This window comes from Salminus brasiliensis, chromosome 14 (genome assembly GCF_030463535.1).
Source record: "Salminus brasiliensis chromosome 14, fSalBra1.hap2, whole genome shotgun sequence".
Lineage (NCBI taxonomy): Eukaryota > Metazoa > Chordata > Actinopteri > Characiformes > Bryconidae > Salminus > Salminus brasiliensis.
In genome coordinates this window covers 5,993,221-6,021,001 of record NC_132891.1, presented here as the reverse complement: position 1 = coordinate 6,021,001, position 27,781 = coordinate 5,993,221, and the positions used below count along the sequence as shown (strand labels likewise).

Genomic DNA, 27,781 nt, shown 5'->3' with positions numbered 1-27,781 from the left:
GTAGGATTTCTACCTTAAAATTATATCTTCAAAATCATGTTGGTGCTCCACTGACTGTAATAAGGAGAATACACAAATCCCACTTCCTGACAGTACAAGTGAAGGGACCTCCTAAGGTGCTTTGAGGAACCTTCATGGAACCTTTTTCTTCTAAAAACATTTTCTTGAAGGTTCCTCAAAGCACATTGAGAGGTTCCTCCACAGTTTTAAATTGAAGAACCTCCAAAGGTTCTTCTGGGATTAACAGAAGGGGAGTCTGGGAGCAAGAAATACCAATACTCACATAAGGCTGCTTTAAGTACAATAATATCTTATTATTATCTATGTTTACACTTATCTACTGGTCTTGGTTAGGGGCACGGTGAGTTCGGAGCATACACAGAATTACTGGATAGGCCACAAGTCCCTCACAGGGTACCATACACACACACCATTCACTCATAACTAGGAGGCAATTAGCCTAGCCAGTTCAACTACTGTGTGTTTTAAGAGGTGAGAGGAACCTGGAGTGGTAGTTTTCATTTCATTTCGAATCCCTATTTATTATTATTATATTATTATTATATTATATTATTATATATATATTATTGAATCCCATTAAATCTACATGACAAAGCTAAATTTCTATTTAGTAAAATTTCATATCTATTGAATATAGCATTCATGTATTTTCTGTTATTGATTTAATTTTGTCCAAATTAATAAATCCAATTAATTATAATGAGTTAATAATGAATTATATTAAGTAGTAAATTAAATATTACATATTTTGGGCTCTGTCACTTGTTAAAATTAAATATAATATATAAACATAAATAATGTATATATTAAATTGAACTTTTACACAATACAGACATTGTTCAAATGTATTACAATAAATTAAATTAGGTCACAATTTGAAAATGAATAAGAAAACCAAAAAATTAATAATCTGAAAATGCTGAAACATGATAAAGGTGAGCCAACCCAGAAAGACCACAAGACATAACACATGCAAGGTCATGGGTTTACATGCTGGAGAGGACCTGAGGGATACTGGACAATAAAGTTTAGTAACAGTAATAAATTTAGTGCCGGATTCAGTAATATGTCTTTATACACGATATGGACAAAAGCTCTGGGATCCCTGATTATTTATTGTTTCTTATGAGCTAAACTCCTGGGTGCAACTTAAAGAAGCTGAGTGCACTCATTAGAAACTGGCCTTACGCTTCCCCGCTTCCCCGCTTCACCACTACAGCCCGGCAGGTGGCGCTGTGGGCAGGACTGCGATCACACCGGGAAGAATAAGCGAAGGACAGTATCATGGCGGGATTCATGAAATTGAAAGAAGAGTGTAAATTTGGGACCGTCAGGGCGAGATTTACCCTGTTTTCTTTCTTGTTCCTCCTTCAGTTATTCCAGCACTCGTTAGGTAATATATTGGTTTATTAAACCGAGTGCAATGCGCGCTGTGCGGCTTGTTTTTAGCCACTAATTGAGAGTTAGCTCGCGGTTGTAATCAGTATGGAGGAGAGCTAGCGCTGCATTTGACCTTATTAAACTTACATAAACTATAAATGCATTAATTTAACAGTGTTTTAGGGTCTGTATTAATGTTGCTGTAGAATACAGCATCGATACAATTCAGCAGGACACTGAACACTACGATATTTCGCCTGTTTGAGCCTTAATAAGTCATAATGTTGACAGTAGCTAGCTAGCTTTGCAGCTGCTGATTCTGCTTTTGCTGGTTGATACCTGCTTTCTGATGGTCATTTAAGGGATAACACACCCTGTGCAAGTTAACCAGCAGCTAGTAAAACCTGTTAACCAGCATAGTGTATGTGTTCATGTGAGTTTGATGGACTTGCTGGTTTGCCAGCATTACCAGCTGACCAAGCTGGTCACACCTGTTGACTGGTTTGGTCAAGCTGAGGGTAACTTGACCCCACAGTTAAGTCTAAACGATAGGAAAAAGGGCTTGCAGTTGGATAAACCGAGAACCCCTGCTTTGTGGTACAGACCTTAGGTCATAAAGGCCATGCTGGTTGGTGTGGTGCAACAGATAACACCACTACCTGCCACTGAGCTACCTCACCATGTTGGACTGGGGAGACTGGGGTTCGATTCCCGGTCTGGGTGACTGTGGGTGCTGTGCTACACCAATAAGAGTCCTTGGGCAAGACTCCTAACACTACATTGACCCTCCTCTGTAATACGAGTTACCTTGTAAGTCGCTCTGGATGAGAGCGTCTGCTAAATGCCGTAAATGTAAATGTCAATGTTATGCTGATCATGCTGGTTGACTGGCTTGGTCAGGTTTGCTTGTGCTTGTAGACCAGCTAAGCCATCAAACTCCAACTAAAACATGTCCCATGCTGTTTAAGGGCTAAGCTGGTCAACCATATTGAGCTTTTTTTTTTTTTTCCCCAGCAAGATACTGTTTACAAGTCTTAGATCGTCTCAGTAACATTATAATAAAAACAGTCAGATATTAGAATTTATATTTATGAAGTTAGAGGTTAGAGGAACACAAACCTTCACTGTTTATTATGAATATGAACCCTATAGTGGAGACCCTGTACCTTGGTGTCATCAGAGAGAGCTGCTTACAGACGTTTCTCGTCTGCATTTCAGGACTCGTCAGGACTAGGCATGTTTCCAAAATATTGGAAAACTATAGATGACAGTGTTGTGGGTTTGATACCCAGGCCTGGCAAGCTGCCATTGTTGAAACCCTCTCTGCTCCCTGGGCACCGCAGCATTGGCTGCCCACCGCTCCGGGCATGTGTGATCACAGTCACTATGTGTGTGTTCAGTGCATGGATGGGTTAAAGGCGCAAGCCACAATTCCACCTGTGTCCGACACAGATGAACATGGTGGTCTTGTCTTTTCTCACAGCCAGTACTTGGATTTGTAAACTCACTTTTTCACTTTCTGACTGGATTAAGTCCTCCAGCAAACAGGATCCAAACAGCTCTCTCTAGTTGAACTATGGTTACAGGTATATAGGCCTCCCACAATATTAATATAACAAGAATTAAAACACATAACATGACATTTAGTTTCACACATCTGGATAAATCTCTTACTGAGTTGTGAAAGCATGGTCTAACTAAACGTTCTGGGGGTAAAAATCGAATTATCGTTTGTATGATGATTATGTATACATATACTGTGAGCTGAGGGAGATGGTGAACACTGAGTGATGCTCAGTCTTTGTTTTTTTTGTTGAGGTCTTGCACGTAACGCAATTGATGTCAAGGATGGACAAGAAGTCAAACTGCGGGAAGCACAACATTTTTGCTACGTCAATCCGGTTCAGGTTCCTGGATGGAGGGAGACCTGGTTGAGAATCCAGGTGAGGCTACTGTGTATTTACTAGGGGTGCAGTGAATCACAACATCCACAGTTCAGTTCATTACAGTTCAGTAGCGTTGATTCAGCAAAAATACCAAGTGGAAATGTGCCTTATTTTAATGGTTTTTGTTAGCTCTATTTTTAACTTTATTATGTCATTAAATGTGAGAAAACTACACACATTGAGACCAAAGCTGGCTTGCTCTAAAGCTCTAGCCACACATTAATATATTAGTCCACAGCTAACATGCTAGTCAAATACAGTAATACAATGATATGCTGCAATTCAGATTAGTGTAACATGCTAAACTATCGATACATGCCTAGTGTTTACCTGTACATATCTTTGTGATATCTGGTGGTGTTTCTTCTACAGCGTAGAGGTATGTCTGATTCAGGCTTGACTGTGGCTTCTGGCTATCTGATCATTCTTGCTTGGTGAAAGCCTCTTCTGGTTGTTTGACGGTGACCAGGTAAACCTTTTGTGTGATTTTGTTGATTTTTATAGGTTCAAGTATGGAGTTCCAAGGAGCTAAAAGTTACAGTTGTAAGCGATGAGGAGGAGCTTGAGGAGCTTGAGCGTTTTAGCTTCTGGGGCCTGGTGCAGTACTTCATCCATGAACGGACTAATGAAACCACTGTGAGCATCAGCCTCTTCAGCCAGAAGACGTGTTTCCGTGTGGATCCATCTGATTTCAATACACTCTATACTGTAAAACCGAGCCGGAGTGAGTCAGAGGTTTTTACTTTTATATATCCTCTCATTGTAAGTCTGATTAAAAATAAATAAATAAAAAATGCTGCAAAAACGCAAACAGGCTGATTTCTAGAGCACATTGTATTTACACACAAGTGTGCAAAATAAGCTGAAATATATGTAGAGAATGCATACAGTAAATATTGTACAGGACTGAGACATAAACACAAGGGGTGAATTGATACAAATGAAATTGATGTGATGCTGTGACTGGATACATTTTTTGCTACAGCAAAAATATGAAAAATGAATTAATATACATTTAATGTGTATATTATCTTTATTGAATTTTTAATAAATTATTTAATAAATGTCCCTAGCCACAAGTAAATATGTGAATATGCTAAGATACAGCAGTGTAATACAATAGTGTTAGTTTGATGCAGTGCATTGTATTATCACATCACTAGTAAGGGATTCATCGAATAAAATAAAAGGCAAAAATATAAATAGTTTAACTGAATCCTCATCTTGTATTATTGTTGTTATTTATTCATACAATTATTATTGTTGTTATTGTCATTAGTGCAAATCTTATGTGTTTCAGAATATGACATCTTCCTGTTCCTGGTGTTTCTGGCTGGAGTGCTGCTGTTCTTCTTTGCAGATATGCTCAGCAGGTGGTTATGACTTACTGTGTCCTAGAAAACTCGAATTGTTCTCTGTGCAATAACTTAATTTTCATTTGTGTTTTATTTTTTATAACCTTTTAAGGAGTCAACTGTTCTACTACTCAGCAGGAATGAGTACAGGCATGATAGCTTCCCTCATCATCCTCATCTTCATCCTGGGGAGATTTTTGCCAAAGGTGAGATTTAGTGCATGAACAGGGGGATTGTGTAAAACATTTGTTTATGTTTTCTAATGATGTCTGTATGTATTTCTTGCTCATTTACTTTACAGAAAAGCTCTTTCTATGTGCTGATGGTGGGTGGCTGGTCTTTTGCGTTGTACATAATCCAACTAGTGTTTAAGAACCTGCAGATCATCCTCAAAGAGCATTGGCACCTAGCAGTAGGTAAGCTCATTATATCCATTGCCCAGTGGAACACAGTTGAGATTAGACAAATGTGCTACTACATAACTGTGTCATGAAAAGGTCTTCTGATATAAGGTTTTTGCTGTTTCGCCCACTACTGGTGTGAGCCAGTACATCTCTTAATACTGGTATTAATATTTTGAATATTAAGTTGTGTAGAATGTACAGTAATATAGACCAATGATCACGCTATACACTATTTGAACAAAAGTATTGGGATACCTGCTTATTCATTGTTTCTTGTGAAATCAAGGGTGTCCTGCTTTTGTTGGAGTAACTGTCTCTACTGTCCAGATAAGGCTTTGTGCTAGATTTTGAAGCATTGCTGTGAGGATTTGATTGCATTCAGTGACAAGAGCGTTAGTCAGGTCAGGATATTGGAAGATTATCACCCCACTTCATCCCGATCTTATCCCAGATGTATTTAATGGAGCACCACCGTCATTCCAGAGAACACAGTTCCGCTGCTCCACAACTCTAGCCCATACCTGGCATTAGGCATGGTGCCAATAGGTTACAGTTTATCTTCTCCAGAAAGTACTTTTCTGCATTCATTAGAAGAGGTGTCCACAAACATTTGGGCATACAGTGTATGGTCATTTAATTTTATAAAGGATACTACATCATTTTTGTTGCAGTTTTTAATGTTTCTTTTTGTTTGTGTTTGTCTTCTTTAGCCTATGTTGCAGTTGTAGGCTTTATCAGCTTCGCAGTGTGCTACCGCCATGGTCCCCTGGTGGAGGAGAGGAGTATTAACATCCTGTCCTGGACATTGCAGTTATTTGGCCTGTTGCTGATATATGCTGGTATTCAGGTTCAGCAGGTGGCGCTGGCGATTATGGTGGCTGCTTTCTGCTCCAAAAACCTGGAGTACCCAGTGACTATGGCTTTGACTCTTTATCAGTGAGTATTATGTTGCTGTCTCGTGGAACCTCTCACAGTGCTGCACTGCAGCTCATTAAGTGTGTTTTTCAGTTCAGTTGAATGTATTTAATTTACAATAAATGAATGAGTTTTTCCAGCAAGCACTTAAACTAGCAATGTGTTGCTGTTGCCAGCAGATGGCACTAATTACTGCAGTTAATTGGTTTCTTTTTGGATGGATGCTTCTTCGATCTGAAGGAAGCTGAAGCCAAAGCTGCGCTGGAAACCAGAGCCTCGACGCCTGTTGACAGAGGAAGAGTATCAGAAACAGGCAGAGGAAGAGACACAGAAAGCTCTGGAAGAACTGAGGATGTATTGTAGCAGTCCGGATTTTAACACATGGAAAACTGTATCCAGACTGCAGTCCCCCAAGAGGTATGAAAGTGTAATTATTGGTATATAGTGAATTTAGCCAAATGTACACTGTTCAGTAACAGTTATGCGTTTATGGCAGGACATTAACACAAAATGCACCTGAAATCTGGCCAAAAGCTGGATTGTCAGCTACTGTGAAGCCACTGCACATTAAACTCTCAAAGGCCACTTATTTGATCACGTTTTTACACAATGTGAGGTTTTTGTCTGTGAAAGTATTGCCATGAGAAATTGTGCAGTGTCTGCCTTACAGTGATGGCTGTAATGTCCAATTATTTAATTTTTGACCACATAATAAACCATATATTTTCTTTAAATTGTATATGAAAATAGACTAGGCATAATGTTGAAAACAATTAAATAAATGAAAAGAATATATATGATAATATGAAAATAACATATTTAGTTAACTGTGCAGAAGGAAAAATCAAGAGCCAAAAAAAGGATTCTCCTCAAAACCATATTTTGGAGACCTATTTGATGTTAAGAGCCAAAAACGTCTTATTATTTAAAAAAAAAAATCTGAAGGAAAAATTTCCAACCATGTGAGCAGTGGTCAGTTTTCAGCTTGGATAAGAAGCGGAGGCTGCCTCTTCAGATGAGCTAATGAGCCAACAGGGCTAACCACTTCAACATTGGATTTTAATGAGGACATTTATGGCATTCAGCTGACGCATGTATCATAACAACATAACATTAATTCACCATTTCACTTCATTTGTGGTCTATGTTTTTATCTTCCAGTATTATAGTCTGGTATTGTAAAATACCTGCATAGTTGTTTTAGCGCATTTCCCTACATTACTAGTTAATGACTAAAGTGGAATGAACAAGGTTTGGATAATTGGTCTTCCCAATTGGCTAGAAAATGGGGTAATGAAATGAAAAATAAATTATATATAAAAAACATAATTTTTTTTAATTAATGTATATTGTTGAATGCAATGCGCCTTATTTGTTTATTTTTGTTTGTATTGCTTTAAAACAAGAACTTTTTTCGTGTGTTTAGGTTTGCCGACTTCGTTGAGGGCTCTCCTCATCTGATGTCCAATGAAGTGTCTGTCCATGCACAGGAGTATGGTTTGGGAGGGTCATTTTTCGAGGATGACCTGTTTGCCACTGACGAGGAGGAAGAAGAAGAAGGGTGGGAGACTGAGGAGGACGAGAAACCAAATGTCAGCTCACCATGGAACAACACTCACAGAAAGAAGTGACTGTAGAACCTGACTTTTCACCCTTTCATGTAGATGATGAGGAATCTGAAGACAACTCATGAATGTTGAATGTGAAGGCGGCCTGTGGTTGAGTCACAGCCTTGGGCCGAGGACAAGAAAACTATAATGAGTGCCAAACGAACCAGAGACTCCTTGCCACTGTTGTGATCTCTTCTTTTTTTTTTTTTACTTTTACTTTATTTTATATATTTTTTTCATTGGAGAAGCAGACCTGTGTGCTTTCTTTGATGTAAGCAACTGTCTTTATTTACTTTGTCAGAAACCTCTTAAGCCATGTTTGTGGATGAAGAGGCTCATGGAATCCGGTTTTATTTGGAGGCGTTTGTGAGTTGGTCGCTCTCTGGGACTTGTTGCACAGATATTTACAGTTTTTTATTTAATGCATTCTTCTTTTGTTTGTTTTACACCTGAATCCAGGTACATTCTTATTGTTGTTTGATTTTTTTTAAGTAGTCAACCATACTTTACACTTAGTAACATAAAAGTATGTCACAACTTTATTTTTATATAAATAAAAATGAAAATGGATAGACTTTCATCTGCTGTTTTTTCCCCTCCCCTCAATCCCAGCACTTTCTCTGGAGTAGTCTTTTCCAACCTCCCTCCTGGAGACCTACCGTCCTGCAAGTTTCAACTCCAGGCCAAATCTAACCCAACCCCTTTAGCCCATCAAGCACTTCTAAAGACAGTAACAGTAAAATCAGGTGGTGTGGGTTAGGGTTGGATCCCAAGTGTGCAGGAAGGTAGTTTTACCAGGAGCAGGGTTTGTGAGCACTGCTCTAGAAACTGCTTTACATCACGGTTGAACAGTGCAAATTTTCATGCACAAGGCCGGCCACTAGGTGGAAGCAAAGTACCCATAATAATGGGCATTGCTCTACAAAGTAAGGGTGGGCAACTTGTTAAAACTTTAATGTCAATTAAAGACACAACACTTAGTCTTCAGCTATGTTCAGCAACTGTTTCTGCATTGGCCTGTCGTTAGGGCACACTGCATGTTCCATGGCTGGGAGCCTAAGAGAGCATATTCAATGGGTAGCCCTTCCTTTTCCCCATCCCTTGGCACAGTGCAGTAGCTGTTAGCTGAGGTGACAATTGGTTGTTGGCATTCTCCTACAAGAGCATCCCCCTCTCAGAGGAAGCACATGGAAGGAGATATGTATAACCCTTTGACATGTTGATAAGTGCATAATCTAAGATATTAAAGCTCATAGTAAATGTAAATGGTAATTGGAGGGTCGTGCAACCTTGTATAAATGGCTTTCCATTAAACATGCACCCTATTTGGGAGTAGAAGCCACCATTTATTACTTACATAGCTAGTGCACTACATAGGAAGTAGGGAAGTAGCTATTTGAAATACAACCACAATCTGATGTTCAGCTAAATCAGCTGGGTGGAAAAATGCATTACCCTAGAAAAAGTCTTTTGGGAATGGGGGAATGCAAGTGTCCTAGTTCGAAGATGCTTTTGAGGAACTTGTCTTGTGTTTTTCAGAAAACTGGCATTTTTGCTTAATTTCCCCCCATTTTAAGTGTTGGTCATTCTTCTGAGAGCATACATGTTTTCTCTGTCCCTCCTCTTGTAACACCTAATTTCAAGCGAAATTGTCCCTGTATTCTCAAAGAGCGCTGTGCTGTCATAAAACCAGACTTTCCCGTAATCCCCCTTTACCCTAGACGTCTACAGTCACCAGACTCAACCTCAGTTTCCCTTCAAACACTCCTGCCTGGCCCTACACCACTATTCAAATGGTGTGGTGATGGTGACCTTCAGCATTCTGAGCGAGTTCTGCTGCTCAGGGCCTGTTGTTCAGGAACGGTGAGAAAACAGAACTGTGGTACACTGAGCTCTTTTGTGCTGGGCTGCGTCCCCTGAGCTTTTGCTTTTGTTTTCCTCCCAGCTGAGATTCAAAAGTGCCGACAGCTGATGAAACACTTCCTCATGAGTGTGATGACCAGCTCACTGCATGATGCAAATGTTTGCACCACTGTTCTGAGCACACTCATGCTGACTGGATTCTTCAGTCGTGCAGTGGACTGTAATGGTGGGCCATTTGCATGTAGTTCCCTGATAAACAGATAGCATGCTTCACACATTAGGCAAATATAGAAGGCTGGAGGGAACTCATTTTCCTCTCGTCAACTTCTTCCCTGACACAACTCCGCTCGCCTGCCCTCAGCTTTGCTCAGGAGACACTCAGCAATACCCAGTACCTGTGGAGGGAGGGGGGATTTCCCTACAACCATCATTGTTAGCTGCATCGGGCTAGCCCCTGTGTAGGCGGCATGCAAAACGCCTGGATTTCCCCTGGGACGTACAGGTGGGCCTACACAGGTGATCCAAGAGAACGCCTGTGTGTCCTCCACACATTACCACAGAAACCTAGCCTCGTGTATGTGGTGGGTGTATGCTGGGCTTCCTCCTGCTTACGCCCCCTCATTGTGTAGGTTGTGGAGGATTCCTCTATGATTGCAGGTAGCAGGGAGGGTTCCTGTGTTACTAAGCACGCCAACGCTCTTTAAAGCTAATCTCTATCTGTAATGAGTGGCACCATATAGGGGAATTCTAAGAGCCTGTGACTGACAGGGGCCATTATACAATTTATTAACTGAGCATTGTGACAGAACTGTCAGGGCCGGTGTAATATGGGGTCCAAAATGAATGGTCGATTACGCCGGACAGTTATTTGGGCATGTTTCACTGGTCTTTCACTCATTGACTAGGCCTTCTTCAAGAGCTGTCCGTCGATAGCTATTATAAGTGTGTTATTACTTTTATAATAGTTATTTTATATAGTTATAATTTATTATTGCAGTAACTCAGTGTACACCACAGATGTGACTGATTGTAAACAATGCTGAAATATAACTTTAGATTTATTGATTTCCAGATTGTAAACCTATTAAAAAGTGATATGTTGTCGCTTTCACACAAAAAAAAAATAATGATGACTGAACCAATATATTTTTTTATTAATTTATTTTTCATTGACTTCCTTGAAGGTATTTATTATTTTTTATACATTTATTATTAAAATTACTATTTTTTTTTACTAGATTTTTCAGAACACCCTCAGTGAATAACTGAATAACTCCTAGGCCCAACAAAGAATTAAGTTAACCGTTCATACAAGTGGTTAGAAGTTTTTTTATTGCATATTAAATGACCATCTTTTTGCAGTTGAGAAACATAACCCTCAGATTTGTGCATTTTTACAGTAGATACGCGAGTAAAAAAAATTGATCATGAACAGTATATGAATTCAAATGACCTAGAGCAGTGGTTCCCAACCTTGGTCCTGGAATACCCCTTATCCCGCACAATTCAGTGTTTCCCAACTCTCAAAACACCTGATCCAACTAATCAGGGCTGGGTTTCCCAAAAGCCTTCAAGCACAAAGATCACTGTTGACTGGTTGCACGAGCTTCACATTCAGCACTCTCTCCCTCATTTAAAACAATCCCCGTACAACAACGCTTTTGGGTACCTGGGCTTGGCTAGTTAACAATGCTTCCCAGAGCTGGAGTGGTTGTGTTGAAGCTGGCAAAACACTAAAAAATGTGCAGGACAGAGGGGACTCCAGGTTCAGAGTTGGGAACCTGCGACAGAGCTAGGCTATAACCAACAACTATCTACTGGTAAACCCGGTGTAAAGGAAGAAGAGTCGATCATAGACATTAAGTAAGACATTGGCAGCAGCTCATTTTTTACTATGTGAAAATACATAGTATTTGCAATAAGCAAGTACAGGACCAACTATGATTTATCCTGGCACCATCAACATTCATAGCTACAGATCCAAAACAACACAAACCATAAAACTGAAATAATACAGGACAGCATCTTTTGAAAAAAAAAAAGGTGAAATTTCTGTTAGCAGGAATTATGAATATGAGGAAAGCTATAAAAAGTCTTTATTTATCCCTGTGACCAGAAGCAAACAACTATTGTGCGGAAGTAATCTGCAGCTGATCACCAAGACCTGGAAACACTACTTACTGTTCCTTGGAGAAGTGACCAATATGTACACCAGTATCTACAAGACTGTGTAAAATATCTCTCTTTTTAAGTGACAGTTCAGTTTTAAGAATGCAAGAACAAATCCACACATTTGCACAAACAAAGCCACGTTTGCAACGTCTGAAAATAAATGCAATAATTTATAAATAACATTTAACAGAAAACTGTATAAAACATGGGGGGAAGCAAGGCACCTGATACTGGAAAATCAACTGAAAGGCTTCCAGGAGTGATACTCCGCTTCAATGAAAAATGTGTGAAATGAATTGATTTTAATCATTTAATTATTATTCCTGACACCCACTTGAGGTGACTTTACCTTTGATTAGCTGTCAAATGTGTATTGATTGAGAAAAAGGTTCGTTTCAAAATCTCAGACAATAAAGAAGGTCAAGGAATTTCACACTCAAATTCCTAAATTGGATCCAGGCATATTTTTGGAACATTTGGAATCAGAGCTATGTAATGTATTGCACACTGCCTGCAGTGAAGTGAAATTATATCCTGGAATGTACACTAATGAGCCAAAACATTATGACCACACAAAGATGGAGTGAATTATGTTGATTATCTCGACTCATAACAGCAACTCATTGTGGCCAGATAACCGAGTGGGGAAACCACCAGGCTGGTTGAGAAGGGCAACCCATCTAGGTCAAGCCGACAAAGGGGCAGCTGTGGCACAAAACAGAATGTTTTCTTGATGGTTAGCAGAGGAATGTATCACAACACACAGTAAAAAGTCACAAGTGCCCATGCTAACGCCTGTCCACCATTTACAGCATCTACAATGGGCCCGCAAGTGTCGGAACTGGACATTGACAAACAAAAGAAGGTGGCCTGGTCTAATGAGTCCTCTTTTCTTTTACATCAGGTCTACTAGTGGGGCTCTCCTGGTCAGTGGTTTAAGGGAAAGTGTCCTTCTGAATTACTACCTTAACATGATATGACATGGTGGGGCATCAGAGGAGACCCTCAGACTGGACAGGGACTGGATTAGCAATAGGCACCAGCATGCCGGGATAAAGACATGTTAATTCTCGGTTATGAATTTGCTTAGAAATCATATTCCTCTCAACCCATCTTAATTTGCTAACCACTGCTGTTGAAGGAAAGAACATTGGTGGGTTTTTTGGTGTTTGTTAATCTTTATTATTTTTGTGCAATGAATGCAGTTTTGTGCAATGAATGTACTGTATTTTATTCTGTGTTTTAACCCAGAAGACCTTTCTGTGACCAGCAGGGTACCTCTCACTGACCTTGTCTGAAAAGCAGAACTTCTTAGAGACCGATGTGTTATCTTAACAAAAGTCTCAAGTGTAGTAACAGGAAACATGCCGAACCAAACACCGCAGTGTCCTCAAAGAAGTGTTTGATTCATCGGACAAAGCCAACTGAGGCGAGGGGTTGTATGTTGTTCTAGGTATTTGTTCTGCTATTAAACCAACTTCAAATTTATTCAATTCGCAACTCTGGTTCAGTGCCCCACACATCTACAATCCTTTCGGCAGTGCAAGTAGCCGCTAATAGTGGTCCGAGGAGGGAATGGCAACATGGCATCCCATCTAGGTCAAGCAAACAGAAGGGCTGCTGTGGCACAGGACAGAATGTTTGATTGCTAAGAGAGGAATGTATCCCATCACCCATGCTAACACCTGTCCACCATTTAAAGCATCTACAATGGGCCCACAAGCCTCAGAATTGGACCTTGAAGAAATGGAAGAAGGTGAGTCCTGTTTTCTTTTACATCACTGGGACAGTCTGGTACATGGTCCGCCTCGCAACTTACAGGACTTAAAGGATCTACTGGTGCCTGAGCACACAGGGCACTCTTAGAGGTCTTGTAAAGTGAACTGCTTTGGCAGAATATTGGTCATACAGGCATAATGTTTTGGTTCATTTGTGTATACCCACTGAAAGTTGTGGGAAAAATCAACCAGACAAAAGCATAAAAAACAAGACATTACTACAAATCCTTTTCATACAGTGTAAAATTCAGTTCAGTTTAGGTTGGCATCTTTCCAGCTTGGATGAAGTAAAGGCAATAAGCCAGAGGACACCCCAAACAACCGCTTTCTCCTCTACTGGTTCCTTTATTTCTTCAAGCCTCCTGAATGAATGATGAGTGACGCATCAGTATTTATTGATCCCAAACAAGCGTACTCCATGGAACTGAGGCAGCTTTGGGAGGAGGACACTGAGGAGGGAGCCTGTGTTGATTAGGAAGTGAGTGGCATCATATTTGGTGTAAAAGCTGGCCAGTATGTACCTAGAAGAGAACAAAAAAGTATGACCCCAAGGACAGTCCTATATCAGCAGACACTGTGTGGATCGTATACCAGCTACTAATACCAAGGCCAGAACTACCTTCTGTCATTATGTCACCAATGTTTTGGGGGAAGTTTGTTTGTTTTTGTTTATTTTAAGTACTGCCACAACATACGCAACACAGACAACAACAGTAACAGTAACTCACAGCACTATGGGTGAAATGGTCAGGAATTTTCTCGACGACGTGAACTGAACGCCATAGTCCATTTGTTCCCAGTGTGTGAGCAATCGTGCTTTGCCCTGGTCAGGTGTCTCAAATGGAGTTCCCTTCACTGTGTGCAGGAACACATACATAGCCTAGAAAAGAAAACAGTCAGAACTTTACTACAGATGTATGATGAGTTTGAAGGGGACATAAGACTAGAGTCGAGAGTAGAGGCTGTTACTGCAGTGAAGGCCTCACCCCCTATTAACTCTGCATTAACGCTGGGTGAGTAAGTGTCCCCAGACCTTCCAATATACAAAGAATTTTATCACTGTAGTAATACTAAAAAATGAGCAAACCAGCATCATAGGCCTTCATCATTAAGGCTATCTGCCCTTAGCTTTGGTGAACACCTGATAGAATGGCCTATATGTGTGTCCCAAAATGGGACTGAGTCATTCAAGCACATTTGGAGGGGCCTGGGCAGGCTGCACCGATATGTGACGGCTAACTGACAGAAATTGGGCAACTTCAGATTAAAGTTAAATTTAGTTTAAATAATCTCCCTCTGCAGAATCTCACCACTCATTTCTGTCATTTTTTAAAAGGTTTTGTGCTGGCCGAGCACGAAGGATTGCAGATCATTTAAGGTAGAATGATCATATATTCTCTTTTTCTAGGGCATGTCGTGTTTTTGGGAATCTACATATGTGGGATCTCAAAAGACCCAAATGTCTCTACTGTCCAGGGAAAAAGGCTTTCTACTAGTTCTCGGGCATCGCTAGGGTTAGGATTTGATTGCCTTCAGCAACAAGAGCATGAGTGAGGCCAGGATATTAGATGATTACAACCCCACCTCGTTCCTCAACTCCCCAACTTAACTCTACAAATACTGGATAGATCACCATCCATCATTTCAGAGAACACAATTCCACTGCTCCACGGCTCAAAGCTGGGGGACTCTATACTCTTATAGTGTATATGTTCATGTTTATCTGCTCCAGAGAGTCCTATTGTCTACAGGGACTAGACAAGCGGTGTGTATCCATTTGCATTTGTGTGTGTCAGTAATAAGTGCAACTTAAAGTATCTGAATGCATTCATTAGAAGGTATGTCCACAAACATTTGGACATATAGTGTATGGTCTTACAGAATACACCGGCACTTTGCAATAGCCGTAGTCCTAGCATAAAGGCAATATACAGTCACATATGAGCAGCGGTGGCTTAGCGCTAAGAGCTCCGGGCTATTGATGACAGGGTTGTGGGTTTGATACCCAGGCTCGGCAAGCTAGAGCAAGGCCCTTTACCCTCTCTGCCCCCAATGGCTGCCCACTGCTCTGGGCACATGTGCTCATAGTCACTATGTGTTTCACTGGTGTGTATGTGTGTATGACCGATGTTGGATGAGCCTGTCAGCTGGGCCGTGCTAATGCCATGGTTGCGATGTTGGACAAGGTCCATAGCAGACTCTAAACTTGCTAAACTTGATTATGCTACAGTGAACTAAAGTGACTGAACTAAAGACTGGTAAAATTAAACAACTATTCTTGTACTTTTTAGATACACTCTCCGATCTTGCAGCACAAAGAATACGGAAATATGGAGCCAATCAGCGGATTCATATGCCACAAAGCCCTCCTACCAAGCAGTTTGTAGCCCAACGTATGGTTATACCTAAACCTGCTGAGAAAGCCGGGCCCAGCACAGTCTGTAAGCAATCTGTGCTGCACCGAAATGGGTACTGTCATAATCGTCTGGCCCTGCAGTGGAAAGCATTTCACCAACAACCACAACGTCTCAAATAAAGGTTTACTGCATTCACTGACCAGATTGTGAATGACGTTTGTCAGGGTCCACACGAGTGACACACTGAAGAAAGGGATGCTCAGCAAGACGATATGCAACACGATGGTCAGCAGCAGGTATGTGAGCCAGATTCCTCGGCTGTTCATGACCCGGGTGTTGGGGTTTACCTCGCTGTGAGCAACGCCCACATTCATCCTGAAAGAGCTGAAAGGAAAAAGCTGTAAGGGAACTGTAACTCATGCACACAGGCTCGAAGTAACTTATCTGATCTTTCACCGTTATCTCAGTCTTAAGACTACACGTCAGAGATCTGTTCCTATTTGCATTTCGCATGTCAGTTTATGTATCACTAAAGGTTTTTACGCAGTGGAATCCCTGTTCCTTTAAAACTGTCCAATCAGTAAGAGCTGTATGGGATTCTTTTACTATAGAACATAGGCTTAGTTTCTGTGGTTATCCAGATAAGTTGACACAGAGCAGTTTGCAGAATGTTGGTAGATATGAATCATTTCATTTCACCTAACTAAATACACCACAATATTAATCATAACAACGGTGTAAATGCCCCATAATACATAGTATCACTGACTGACATCATTCTTTTTGAATTTAGAGAGATTTCCCCTCTGCACCTTTGCACTCCAGTCTGAAATGACAGTGATACACATATATTTTAGAACTGCCAGAGTATCATGGAAATGCCCAAAGAGAATTAGGAGCAAATGTGGGTGGTAAAACCTAAAGATTAGGCCTAAACTTACTACGGCAGACTGATCTGGCCATGTCAGCAGTTATTTCACTCATACATTACGTAGGGGACAGTGGAACGGCTGATTTCAAATTCTTCTGCATCTACAACTTTCTCTCCGAAGGCTTTAGAGAGCTCTTCTGATCTGGCACATGGTGATCATCTTCACCACTCACTTCAACCACACACAGGTCTGAGGTTTCATTAAGACAGACTCCTCCAGAATCCTTTCTAACCATGTTCTGATCATCTGCAGCTGATGTTCTGCAGCTGCTTCTGTTAGTTGTTGACGTTGTTTTATTGGTTTATTATAGATAGATAGATAGATAGATAGATAGAAAGATAGATCAAAAAGAAAATGAGTGTGGATTACTCACAAATACAATTATCTGCATTTTATATGAACGGAAGTGAAATTATATCATTTGGATAATTGAAATTAAAAAATATTTATTAATACACAACCCTTTCATGAGTGTACTTGTTGTGTATCTATTTACAACTGAGTTAATAGTAGTTACAGGGTAATTAGCTATATACTCAGAGTAATTATATAAAATAATACTTTAGGAATATTGAGTTAAATCTCCCTTATTATGATTTGAAACACGTAAACATGCACAAACCCATTCAAATGATAGCTACTGGTTTAGCTACTTAGAGGAAACAGTAGTTATTACCCACCTTTTTAAAGAACAACAGTTATATGTAGACTGTCAGTAGTATTTTAAGTAATTATCTAAGTTATAATATTAGATATTTGGAGCTAGATCTGGACTCCACTGACAGGAGCCTGCGTTGGGCTGCGTAACCAGTTAGCTAGTGCTAGCTTAGCAACATCTGCTAGCGCTAGAAAACTCGTTCAGCCAATCGATTTCGCAGAGCCTGCACTGGCTTTAGCTTCTGACATCGTTCTGTGAACATGCGATAACCCAGAAATTATAGTCTTATTAAAAACAAAGGAATTAAAAGCGAGTAAAATTCTGCAAACTACTTACTAACGACTGCTGTCATATAACACACCTTCACTGTAACCAGGAAATAGTGCAGTTCCCTGTCTGACTCCACCCTTCTCGTCTATGATTGGTCCGCGTTCCTCGTAAACACCCATCTCTGTTTTTGATTGGTCAGCTCCTCTCGTTTGACCCGCCTCTGTTTTTTTATTGGATCTTAAAGTCAAAGTCAAAAAGAAATGTGCATTAAACGTGTTCATTTATTTTTTGTTATTTTTTTTCAGTGCAGTTGAGCATTTTGTACTTTCATTCAATCGTATTTAATGTTAATATTATTATTATTTTTTATTATTTATTTATTTTTTTTACAAAAACCGTCCATCGTGTTTCAGATGACAGCCTATTCAGCAGCATTTCCATTTCCTCACCACAAAGAGGAAAAAGGAAGAAATGTACAGTGACTCAGTGATTGTGGATACTCAGTCTACAATGAGTGAAATTTTTATAAAGTGTCCAGGTCTGTCTGCTCTCCCACAGATTAGTGTGCATTAATTTAACTCTTAGATCTTTAGAATAAATTGTAATAAAAATAAACATTAGACATATATACAACAAAATCTTTAAATCACCATTTTTAAAGAACATGATAGACACTTTAAGGTTACCACACCTAATGTGATGTACTTGTTTAGGGTATTTCTGCGGCATATTCATTTATTTTATTGCATCACTGCCAATGAAAGAAAACTCCAAAATGACAACTTATCAGGAAAAAGAAAGAATATTTCAGTCCAAGTAATGTAAAAAGTAAATTTTGGGGCATTTCTGTTGGTCTATTCATAATAACATTGTGACTCATGTAATAGAACATGATTTAATTAAATTATGCCAAACTAAAAACCAACAGAACTGGGGGATATCAGGTTTTGGTGTGACAGCACCGATTTGCTTATTTGTTTATTTATTTAAATGTATCAGGAAGCCATTCAGACTAATGGGAATGTTTAAGGAAAGCACACCTTCCTTCTTATTTTACAAACAGGCTTTGACTTTAGATTGGGAAATTTGCCCATGTTGACCATGTCATTTCCTCATTGGTGTACCACTGTTTGAACTCGCTTCCTGAAAATGATTGGTTTCCCTAGTAATTCCCTAGAGAATGATGAAAATGCACAAAGACATAAAACACAATGGCCAGGATGGTTGGAATAATTGTTCATGCATTTATTGATCATGAAAAAAAAAAAACCTCATTAGCACTTTTACAGAAAACAGCTGTAGCATACTGTCAGCTCATGTTACATACACACGGATTAATAAATAACAATAAATAAGAAAATAAATAGGATCCATAATAAATACATCATGCACATTGCATCATGATAGGCTATCACTGTAGCTACTATATGTAATCATAATATATGAGAACATTGTTTTTTAACAGTCGAATACATATTGACCAACATGGTCATGATGAGTATTCAGGTACTGTTTCTCATCATCGTCTGCCCTGGTCAGACAAAAAGCTGAAGACGCGAGCTGTTATGATGGAGAAGGAATACAGTCGCTCCACGCTGTCACGCAGTAACCCTTCGGCCATCCAGGCCTCCAGAATTAACGGCTCTGGGTCTTCAGATGGTTCCTGTGGGAGCAGAGGGTGGATTTAGAGGGACAATATAGAAGCTGCATGATAGAAATATAATAACTGGCCAAATGCAAGTAAAAGTAGTCCCTTAGACCATTTGAGGCTTTGCACATTAATACCAATATATAAAATCCCTAACTTTAATTAACTCAGATAGTATTTTCCCTTGCGTATATGGGGGTATGGATTACTGTATAATAAGACTTACAATGTAATACCACTTAGTTAAAGGAATAATACTTGTAAATTAGCTGTAAATCTCTTCGGCTCAAGACTATATCTACATTTATATCTAAGCTAAGACATGTTGGAATTATTTGTAAAGTTAAATTTACTTGCATCATCAATGCCTACGCATTATTTGCCTAAGCCCACTTTATTACCTTCAGTGCATCCAAGAGCTTTCTCGTTACTTCAGCCACAGTAGTAGCGTTGGCCTTCCATTTACTGCTCCTGGTGTATTCTTCTCGAAAGAGTCCAGCGTCCCCAAAGATCCTGGTGTAGTTTTTCAAAGCCAGAGCGACCCTCAGCAGGCAAGGCTGGAAGACATGAAACACATGGATGAAGATTCAATGTTTCATCACTGTGATTGATGTTCATCAGCTTTAGTTAAACATCATATTCTGAGTTTGGGGGCATCATCATCATCATGTACTATCACTGTTCTAACCATCTCTTTAATGCAGCTTGTGTTGTGCAGGTGGACAACACAGGTGGCCTAGTGGACAGTGGTACACCTGCCACACTTTCCCCTTTGTTACACTTTGGCAACATTATCTGAAGCCCAGGTTTTAAGGTGTTGTCTGAGCACCACTCACCCCCATTCAACAACATCCCACTGCATTACAGCTAACCCCACTGCTCTGTTAGAATTACCTCTTGGTTCTTCTGAAGGCTGTCAGGATCACACTTGTCCTCAGGCCGGATCATCAGAGGGGGCTCAGTGACTGCAGCCAGAACAGCTGGGATTTCCACCTGGGGGGAGAGCAGAGAATTACATGCAGGCATGAAAGTTATTATACAGGCTTTAATACGCACAGTTTATTCATTTATCCCAATTTATTAACTGGATAAAGTTTGTCAATATGTATTCAGACCAAGTCTAATGAGAGAGCGCGCGCGAGAGAGAGAGAGAGATGGATATTGATGGATATATAGAGGCTAGATAGACAAACACCGAATAATCTCACCTGTTTGTATAAGTATCTGGCCTCTGAGTTGAGCTGGAAGGCCAGTGTCTTCCCTGCACCGTAGTCCACCTGTCTTGGGATGCGCGCTCCCGCAGGAGCTGCAAGCGTGAACGCGAAGAGTAGCGCTACGAGCGCGGCGAAGAGCGCGAGACACCGAGAAGACGCCATCCTCCTGCTGCTGCTGCTGCTGGTGCTGCTGCTGCTGCTGCTGCTGCTGGTGCTGCTGCTGCTGCTGCTGGTGCTGCTGCTGCTGGTGCTGCTGCTGGTGCTGCTGGTGCTGCTGCTGAGTGGAAGGATCTAAAGTTTGTGTGTTTGTGTGTAAGGTCCTCCTCGCGCTGCTGTTATATAGCATTATACACACTAGCGGTGAGTCACGCGGAGTTCCCCCCGCGTCTACAGGGAGCCCGGAGCTCTTCACCACATTTATTACCTTTAACCCAAACATGTTCAAACATGATACTCCAACTAAGCCTGCAGGAATTATTAAAACAATTAATAGTTATTATAAAATATTAGCTAATAAATAAAACAGAGTCGAAATAGAAACAAATCATACATTTATAGCGTTTAGATAAATTGCTTTTAACTATAAAATCTAAAATCTAAGCTTTCAAATGTTAAATACAGAATATTTATTAGTGTTAAAATGCACTTTTTTGCTGGTTGTTTTTTTCAGGAATTATTAAATCACCAAAAATGATCAGGGGTTTATTTCATTACTATATTTACATAAAATATTTTTTTAAGCAATTTCCAAAAGCAATGAACAATAATTAATATGATTTATATAACTGTCTCGTTTCAGTGCAAACATCTGGGCATCTTAGATGTTCCTGAGCTTCAGTAAACAGGATGGATTTGGGTAGTCATGTATGACTGATAATTGTCCCCAATTTCAGTACATTTTATTTAAAACAATAAAACAACAGGTTTCATTACACTAAATAAAACGATCATAACTCCATATTATCTAGTTGGTTAGGTTTGGTTTAAATAAAATAAAAAAAAACATATGTACCCGTATTAATATTAGTGGTTTTAATAGGTAGTCCTGCTGAAGTCAAATGAAAACATGCCAACCATCTTAACCAACTGCTGTACCAACATAGGGTGTTTTGCCAGGATTACCAGCGTTACAACTACCATGTCCATCAACCTTAGTTTAGCTGATTTTAGCTTTTTTAGATTTTAGATTTTTTTATATCTATTTATTAGTTTAAACTCCAGTAAAACAAAAAAATTATGTGTATTTTACAACGTAAGCTACACTATTAGTACTATTTCAGTAGCCTTAAATACGAAGATTAATATTTCATAATAAACAACAATAGACGGTTAGCATTAGCTAGGTGTAAATGACCCTGTGGGACACTGTGAGATTTAAAGAAGAGGGATCGTGTGGAGCAAGTCTCACCCTGATTGGTCAATTGCGGGTAATTCGGTTCTAGAACAAACAGAAAAGACAACCACTGACTCGGTTTTTTAATCCGGTTTCATTTTAATGTGGGTTTATTAGTTTGATACAGCTTTAATCTGGTGAATTATTAATTAATTAATTAATTAATTGTGTTTTTTAGTTAATTCGTCCTATTTCTGAATGCTGTCCCAGCCTGCTTATGATGAATCCACTTTCCCCTCACTTCGCGTTTAGTTTATAATTCGGTTTATTTTCATTCTGCTCTGTTGGTTCAGCTATATTGCTCTTAGTTTTAGCAAGCGTTTTAGTTATCAGAAATATCTCAGAGCCGAGTACCTGACTCATCATTAGGATCATTAGTTACCAATGACTGATCATCAGCGAATTACTATAGCTAATTACTAATAGTCAAAGGTTTCATGGCGGTTCAGTGGGCGAACAAGTGTTTTTGATGAAGGCTGCATGTGGCTGCAAGATTGGATCTCTGCCCCATACAGCAGCTTTCAGCTTTCCTCTGTTAAATCATCATGGTTTTTCCTGGTTTTTAAGTCCAAACTGATTATCAGAAAACAAAAATAGATTTGCAGTCGATATGCAGAAGAACATAGACCATGCTGCTATAATAAACTAGTAAAATGTGCTGTTTATTTATTATTTATTATTTAATTTATTTAAACGTAAAAAGCACACCAACAATACATTGTTTTGTCTTAATTGTTTATATATTGACAAACTGGGCAATCTAAGTATGCAATGATTAAGGAAAAACAATCAATAATAGAACAAAGAAAAAGCAATAAATAAAATTTTTTAAAATACACTACTATCAATATATTAGAATCAATTATTTAATAAACATTTAATGCAAATATTTATTAATATATATATATATATATAACATTTATAACACAAACAAATTACTTCAGATTCAGAGCTATATATGTAATATATACTGAAACTCTGAAATCCTCTGAAAATTTTATGAGTTTAAGTATGAGTAAGTTCACAAAAGACAGAATTAGTAACCTGGTAGTATTAAAATGTTGATATAGAAAAATCATTATTAATGTTATTAAATGAACAGCACTGACACAATCTAAGCAGATTAGAAATTGGAAAGATAATCAAGCAAATGTAAAGAAATTTGACGTTGTTAAACATATGAGCACATTCCTTTCTATTATGCAGATTTGGAAGGAAATATAAACATATTTTTCACACTCTCTTCTTTCAGTGCTGTACACTGCAGAACCCTTGGTTGAGTTGATGACGTTGTTTATATGAGTAACAGTATATTTTATTACTTTCTGTTTCCCTTTTAAATAATTCTGTAAAACCATTACTTCCCATAGTGGTTTAAAGAATTTATGAAGTGGAGGTCATGTATTCCTGGACTTTAGAAAATGAAACAAGAAGTAAATGTTTGTTCTGTTTGCTTCTGTTAGGGCTTGCTGCCATCTGAAAGGACTGCTCTTTTAACTTCACTTCTGATAAAAGCCCAAAGTTGTACTTTAAACTTTAATGTTTATGTGATTGAATACTACTACTACTACTATACTACTACTACTGCTGCTACTGCTATTACTGCTATTACTGCTACTGCTACTACTACTGCTGCTACTGCTACTACTGCTAATACTACTACTATACTACTACTGCTATTACTACTACTGCTACTACTGCTATTACTGCTACCACTACTACTGCTACCACTACTACTATACTACTACTACTGCTGCTGCTACTACTGCTACTACTGCTACTACTACTATACTACTACTGCTATTACTACTACTGCTACTACTACTACTGCTATACTACTACTGCTACTACTACTACTATACTACTACTGCTATTACTGCTACTGCTACTACTACTACTGCTATACTACTACTACTACTATTACTACTACTGCTACTACTGCTATTACTGCTACTACTACTACTGCTACCACTACTACTATACTACTACTACTGCTGCTGCTACTACTGCTACTACTGCTACTACTACTATACTACTACTGCTATTACTGCTACTGCTACTACTACTACTACTATACTACTACTGCTACTACTCCTACTACTACTGCTACTACTACTATACTACTACTACTGCTACTACTACTATACTACTACTGCTATTACTGCTACTACTACTACTACTACTACTGCTACTACTGCTACTGCTACTACTACTACTATACTACTACTACTATACTACTACTGCTATTACTGCTACTGCTACCACTACTACTACTACTATACTACTACTACTGCTGCTGCTACTACTGCTACTGCTACTACTGCTACTACTGCTACTACTACTACTATACTACTACTGCTACTACTGCTACTACTACTACTATACTACTACTGCTACTACTACTACTGCTACTACTGCTATTACTGCTACTGCTACTACTACTACTACTACTGCTACTACTACTACTACTACTGCTACTGCTACTACTATACTACTACTACTGCTGCTGCTACTACTGCTACTACTACTACTACTATACTACTACTATACTACTACTGCTATTACTGCTACTGCTACTACTACTACTGCTATACTACTACTACTATACTACTACTACTGCTGCTGCTACTACTGCTACTACTGCTATTACTGCTACTGCTACTACTACTACTACTACTGCTACTACTACTACTACTACTACTGCTACTACTATACTACTACTACTGCTGCTGCTACTACTGCTACTACTACTACTACTATACTACTACTATACTACTACTGCTATTACTGCTACTGCTACTACTACTACTGCTATACTACTACTACTACTATACTACTACTACTGCTGCTGCTACTACTGCTACTACTGCTACTGCTACTACTATACTACTACTGCTACTACTGCTACTGCTACTACTACTACTATACTACTACTGCTACTACTACTACTGCTACTACTGCTATTACTGCTACTGCTACTACTACTACTATACTACTACTACTACTACTGCTATACTAAATAACTAAAACCTACACATTTTGTTGAGGATCTGTGCTTTACTACCCATACAATATGCCAGTAATTCACAAGTACTACATCTACACTCCACAAAAGTGAACCACAGTTTGACCTTAATCTAAGGACATTGCCTATTTCCACTGAATGAAACAGAGTCGGCATGTACACTCCTTACTTCAGCATAACCTGCAAAGCAAACAACCCCCATCATTCATCCTTGAGTGCGGATTATCACTGGTCTTGGGATAATTTCAGTTTCCAATGAAGGTCTGAAATTTCACCTTTCATAGATCTTGTAGAATTTCCATGATTAGGCAGAGAGACCCCAGTATTCCTAGAATTCCAAATGTAATGGTTTGATTTTCTCATCTGTAAAGTTGCTCAAATACCATGCTCTTTTATTGTGGTTTGGATCCACGTGCTGAACCTTCTCTAGAGGGGAAGTGGGTTCATAACCTGATGTGTAACTCATTCATGCAGATAGCCTCAGCGTGTTGCTCTTTACGTCATGCGTCAGTGCCTTAGACTGAATATTACGTGACTATTTGGCTTCTGTCTGCCCCACTAAATTCCCTTCAATACAGTTAGATCAATAACTCTGTCAGAAAGTACAGAGACATAAAAGACCAATGATTAAGTATTTTCTCACGACACTGTATGATATTAGACATGGCTTTTCCCTTCTTATCTACAGTCAGCTTGACATGGGTGGGGAAATCTGATTTTAATTTCTACAGTATTTAAGGTGGGATCAGTCATAATCAGTCATTGGTTAGTAAAGGCGGATGTGGATTTCGGAGTACACTAAATTATGTATTACATACATTTGGGATCACCTTTATCATTTAGAAATGTGGACGGACTATTCTGGTATATATTTTATCAAACAATTTGTATACATGTTAAAATTAAAAGTACATTATTTTGGATAGAATATGTAACAGGATAACAGGTTTACTAATTGTGGTTCACAAGAAAACAGAAAAAAACAGAAATTATTTATTATTTGTATGTTTTATTTATTTGTATGTTTGTTTACATAAGTGAATAAATGAAAAAAAAACAATAAAGGATGAAAAGAAATTAATTAGATCATTAAAACATAAAAACTCATATCATATATGAATGGATTAATGCTCATTAATCTATAATCTAAGTCTATAATTAGTTTGATTATTTCATATCATTCATATTATATCTAACCCTGTTAAAACTGTGAATGAGGGAATAGTTTGTCCACTAGTCCAGTAGTCCAGTAGTTTCATTTTTTCATTTTCATTTATCTTATTTATTTGGGCGTTTTTATTAATTTATTAATTAATTAATTAATTTATTTATTTAGCAGTTAGACAATAAACCTGCAGATCTATGTAGACTATGCCCATATAAGGAACAAGTGCAACAAGTGGTCCAGCTGTTTGCCATCAGCAGCCGGAGTCACAGAGAGCACAATCGGCCTTACTCTCTCAGGGGTGGGTTGCTGGCACTTCCTCCCCTCATCACTGCTAGTGTGAGTGTTGGTCAGCACAGGCATTTGTTAGCTGTTGTGTCTGAGCTGGGGAGCCGTGCTTTTCTTCAAGTGCACTAGATACTCAGCGGCAGTTGGCTGGCTTCACATGTGTTGGAAGATACGTGCTAGAGGTATTGCTAGTGATAGGGGACGTTCACATAAAGGGGACTGGGTAATTGGCCTTCCAAATTGGGTAGAAAATGGAGTTAAATTAGATATAATTTATATATATATAAAAAAATAATAATAATTGGTGACATTCTGCACACACTCACACAGACATTTGTTTTGTACGCATATTTAGACACATTTTTACTTAGTGTCTAAATTGAATGTATTGGAAAGAAATAAAACATGCCATATTAAATAGATCATTACTTTATAATGTTTCATTTAAAGGTTTTTGTAATATGTTATTTTAAACTAATTAATAGTAATCATGCTTTTCTGAGCAGAAGGGAACACGAAACTGTGTTGGAATTATACAGTCTTATGCAAAAATTGTGCACCCAGGCCAAATGATACATTTTGTTTCTAAAAGTACAATGTAAAAAATGGGGGCAGTAAATGTAATACTATAATATAAGTTAATTGTATAACATTTACATTAATAAATTAATTCAGCAATCAACTGCACTGGGTACTTTTGGGTAAAAAAGGTACTGTCGTCTCATTTTTAGCAGTAAAAAGACATATTGAGCAGTTTATGTGGGGAGAAGGTGACCTTTTTACCAACAATTTATCAGTTCTGACCAGAGGAGGATGGGTCCCCCCTTGTGAGTCTTGCTTCCTCCCAAGGTTTCTTCCTCCAGCTCTGAGGGAGTTTTTATTGGCCTCTGTTGCCTTTGGCTGCTCACTGGGGAGTTTTATGTTTTTTAGGTTTTATGTTTTGTTCTTCTTATGATGTCCTATTACTGGATTACTGTAAAGCTGGTTGGGATGGCAGTTGTGATGCCAGATAACTGCTGTACAAATACAGTTGATTTGATTGAATTTGATTAATAGCCATTTGATTTAAAGCCATTAATGATTAATTAACATTGCACATATTATGCAGTAAAAATGCAGTAAAAATTCCTCATGCAAAAGCTTTAGAAATGTTACTCATTTATATTATCATCCATGTGTTTAATCACCATGCACAGCCTCTGTAATCACACTTAAAACACAATATGTTTTAGCAAATCCTAATGCTCATATAACATTAAAAAAACATCAGCGTGGCCTGGGCACCGGTTTTGGCACCTTACAGAGCCAGTATGTAGTAACACTCCTTCTGTTGGAAACCTTGGTTTTATGTATGTAGTATAAAATCCACCTGCTTGTAAATTAGTAT

General features: G+C 38.8%; 2 protein-coding genes across 3 annotated transcripts; one reads left to right on the top strand and one right to left on the bottom strand.

The window, feature by feature from the left end:
• The first annotated feature begins 1,305 nt into the window (after positions 1-1,305).
• On the top strand, positions 1,306-8,125 carry nemp1 (nuclear envelope integral membrane protein 1). Its single transcript, XM_072697040.1, has 9 exons — positions 1,306-1,414; positions 3,220-3,344; positions 3,852-4,071; positions 4,648-4,720; positions 4,815-4,908; positions 5,004-5,118; positions 5,817-6,042; positions 6,262-6,438; positions 7,448-8,125. The coding sequence occupies exons 1-9, from the start codon at positions 1,306-1,308 to the stop codon at positions 7,650-7,652; spliced, it is 1,344 nt and encodes a 447-aa protein (XP_072553141.1). The 3' UTR covers positions 7,653-8,125.
• A 2,513-nt stretch (positions 8,126-10,638) lies between these two features.
• Positions 10,639-17,759, bottom strand: ormdl2 (ORMDL sphingolipid biosynthesis regulator 2). 2 transcript variants are annotated; one of them, XM_072697226.1, is made up of 4 exons: positions 17,728-17,759; positions 16,002-16,185; positions 14,173-14,324; positions 10,639-13,965 (listed from the first exon to the last, which is right to left on the bottom strand). In XM_072697226.1, exons 2-4 carry the CDS (start codon positions 16,173-16,175, stop codon positions 13,830-13,832), a joined length of 462 nt encoding a protein of 153 aa, XP_072553327.1. In that variant the 5' UTR covers positions 16,176-16,185; positions 17,728-17,759; the 3' UTR covers positions 10,639-13,829. The 2 variants fall into 2 exon arrangements, with proteins under 2 accessions (XP_072553327.1, XP_072553328.1); XM_072697227.1 differs by lacking the exon at positions 17,728-17,759 and adding an exon at positions 17,414-17,719.
• Between the last annotated feature and the right edge of the window lie 10,022 nt (positions 17,760-27,781).